Raw genomic sequence first — 3,584 nt, 5'->3', positions numbered from 1 at the left:
AAGTCACATTGTTAAATATATTTTATTTAGCATTATCTTTAATTCTTCATGTCTCACCTTGAATTAATATTATATTTCTTTTATAAGACATCTTCTTACCTTTCCTCAAATTTACATTATTTGTCGCATAAAGAAAAAATTTGTGTCTTTGGTTTTCTACTTTAATCTTAACAGTGTTTTCTGGTTATTTCTGTTAGCAGTATCTGGGTAAAATTTGACATTCTAAATTTTATTTTTTTAGTGCCTACTACCATTGTGTACCAGTACGTACCTGCCCCATACCTTGTATTGGGAATAGAGCTTTTCATTGTTTTTGTATATTCTCTCTGTGTTAAAAATCATCCACATGGTACACACACCCTGAGTTGGCCTACACCTAGTAGGCTATTTCATCTTTTCACATTCCTTCATGAAGCTATTTACTGCCTTTGGCAAGGATCCAGAAATGAACAAAGTCAGCAGCATTAATTAATATACCCTTAATGCAGAGGATTATCCTAAGGTTATTGAGAGTTTTAAAAAATGAATAAAAGGGAGACTAAAAATCTGACTAATGCAATATATAAAACACAAATGTATAGAAGCATAGGTGACCAACTGTATTGGTAAGAGAAGAAACCGATATATGGCATCCCAAAACTGGTGAGTGGAGGTTTTGAGCGTTTTCTTGAGTTAGGGTGTTTAAAAAAAATCTTACATTGGCATATCTTTGTATTCTTATTTATTTGTTTGTTTGTTTGGTTGTTTGTTTTTGGCAGTCTTGAGTTTATTCGGGTAGATGTATTCTTAACTAAAGAGATAATAGTATAAATTTTAAAATATATTTCCATAACACAGGTATTTTACCATTACTTAGATACTGGATTTTCAAAAGTGATCTTAAAGATTTGGTCAGCAATTTTTACTGTTTCTAATTTATATTATTTTTCATGTTAGCATATAAACTATAAAAGTAATTTTTAGAATAGTTTCATTCAATAAATTAATTTTTCTTGAAACAGGAATTCTCATTTTGCCTTTAATCTTTTCTACAGGGGTGTGGTTGCTCTTCAGACACTACGAAAATTAGTTGAACTTACTCAGAAGCCAGTGCATCAGCTCTTTGATTACATTTGTGGTGTAAGCACAGGTAATTATTATTATATAGAAGTGGTGCATTCCAGTAGTGAATTAAGGAAAAGAAGATTAAGCACTTTCGTTTAAGATCATGGTCCTTTGCCTCCTCCAACCCTCCCTCTACCCCAAAGCTTTCTCCTCCCCTTTTTCATTCAGGGTTAGGCCAGTTAGACACACTAGGTGGCAATGTGTCCTACCAATTACAGCTATATATGAAATCAGCTATTTAAAAGGACATGCCAGAGGACCTAATTTCTCTAATTATAATACATTGATTCCTAGAACTAACCTGAAGGAGTAATTGCTTAATGAATTGGTGAGTTGTCAAATATACTGTATTCTGTGACTAAAACTAAGTAATTTATTGTTAGAACATTATCTACCACAGTATCTTTCTTATATATTATATAATTTAGTGTAAAATAGCACATTTTTACATATTTTTAAATTATCATCATCATCGGTATCATTGTTGGGTAGCATTTATTTTTGAGGCCTGGTAAAGCCCTTTACATCTATTATTGCAGTACAAGAGAGTTAGGAATTTTAGTTGTTCTTATTATTCCCATGTTACAGATGAAAAAATTAGGACTCTAAGAAGTTAAGTAATTTGTCCCAGGTGACATAGCTAGAAAGTATCAAAGCTAGAATTTAAGCCAGATCTGTGACTCAGGAGATCTAATAAGTGCTCTAGTGTCAATGCTGATAAAAACAGGATTCTTTTTTTCAGGTGCCATATTAGCTTTCATGTTGGGATTGTTTCATATGCCCTTGGATGAATGTGAGGAACTTTATCGAAAATTAGGATCAGATGTATTTTCACAAAATGTCATTGTTGGAACAGTCAAAATGAGTTGGAGCCATGCATTTTATGACAGTCAAACGTGGGAAAAGATTCTTAAGTAAGTTATGATTACTCTTTTTAAAATATTCTGATTATATAGGTAATAAGTACATATTATAATTTGAAAAATATAAAGAAAAATATTAAATTATTAATCCCACTAATTAGAGATAACAACTGTTACTATTTTGGTGAATCATATTCTAGTCATTGTTTTCTTGGATTCATATATGTGAGATTTGCATGTAAAAGTTACAATTGCCCTTTTAAAAATATGAAACCGTGTTGTATACAGACAATATTTGCATCCTGTTGTTTTTATTTAACATCTTAGTCTTTTCTCAAGTCATCCTTCTAAAATATTTAATAATTTTTAAATTTCTTTTCAAATATCATATAAAGTCAAAAATATAAGCATAAGGTAGAAGCTTAAAATCACCCACAATCCTATTATTCAGAGCTGTAGACCTTGTAATATGTTTCCTTCTGGTTTTTTTCTAGACTATATATTAATACATTTTTATAAACATTTTATGTAGCTGAAATTATAGTTGTAAATTTGTATCCTTTCCCTTTTTTCCAACTTTATTAAAATCTCTTGATGCATTTTTAAAGACTACCCTATACTCCAGAGTGTGATGGTATCATATTTTCTTAATCATTTCCATTTAGGATTTTTTAATGGCATGTAGGACATTTATGTTCTGATTTTTTTGTGATTATGAACAACGCTGTGGTAGGAAACTTTAAATTTCTTCTCCTATTTCAGAATATATCATCAGGTCAGTTTATAAGAATCATAATTATTGGGCTGAATGTTGATGTATTTTTAAAGTAATCATTATATGGGATATAGAGAATATATCAAGAAAACAATGACAATAACTTGTAATCCCACTAAGAGCAGCAAAAGCACTATTAACATGGCAATATATTTTTTCTATAATTTCCTACAGATAAACAGGTGTATGTGTACGTAGTTGTGTTTGGGTATTCATCCCCTTAACAAAATTGAGATAATAATGCACACGTAATTTTGTATTCTGCTTTTTTTTCACTTAGCATTTTATCACAAATGATTTCCTACATTATTTAATAATTTTTTGACACATTTTTTCATGATTGTTCACCATTTTATGGTACTATTTTTTATTTAACAAATTCTGTTGTGGGAACGGATACTTCAGATATTTTTGCAGTTCAAAATAAAGTTTAGATGGACATCCCATACCTCCACTTAAATCTTTGATTATGTCTTTAAGGTAAATTTCTAGAGTGATATTTTGGGTTAGAAAATATACATATTTTAAAAATCTTGATACATGTATAGCTAAATTGTTCTTCAAAACAGTTGTCCTAGCTTACTCATCCACCAGCATCAATTTGTATTTCTATTTCATGAACACCAAACAATTTAATGGTTAAAACTATATCAGTTTGAGAGATTTTGAAACTGGTGTTTCAATTTATATCACTTTACTTATTGATGAGTTTGAACATTTTTTGATTTTTGATTATATTTTTTTGTGAATTTTGAGGGCATAATCTTTGCTCATTTTCCTATCAGAGTGTTCCTCACTATATTGTAAATATATTAACCATATATTGAAAAAGTGCTTTTTTA

The 3,584-nt window shown here is 29.7% G+C and overlaps 1 protein-coding gene across 1 annotated transcript in view; it reads left to right on the top strand.

The window, feature by feature from the left end:
* The window catches only part of PNPLA8 (patatin-like phospholipase domain containing 8), a 33,053-nt gene that overhangs the window by 21,460 nt on the left and 8,009 nt on the right, over positions 1-3,584 (top strand). The window contains exons 5-6 of the mRNA XM_012650300.1: positions 1,035-1,129; positions 1,847-2,018. Coding sequence (XP_012505754.1) covers positions 1,035-1,129; positions 1,847-2,018 — 267 coding nt within the window. The remainder of the gene's footprint in view (positions 1-1,034; positions 1,130-1,846; positions 2,019-3,584) is intronic.

This window comes from Propithecus coquereli, unplaced genomic scaffold (assembly GCF_000956105.1).
Source record: "Propithecus coquereli isolate 6110/MARCELLA unplaced genomic scaffold, Pcoq_1.0 Scaffold32, whole genome shotgun sequence".
NCBI lineage: Eukaryota > Metazoa > Chordata > Mammalia > Primates > Indriidae > Propithecus > Propithecus coquereli.
The sequence above is the reverse complement of the archived record's forward strand: the minus strand, read 5'-3'. Positions and strand labels throughout refer to the sequence as shown.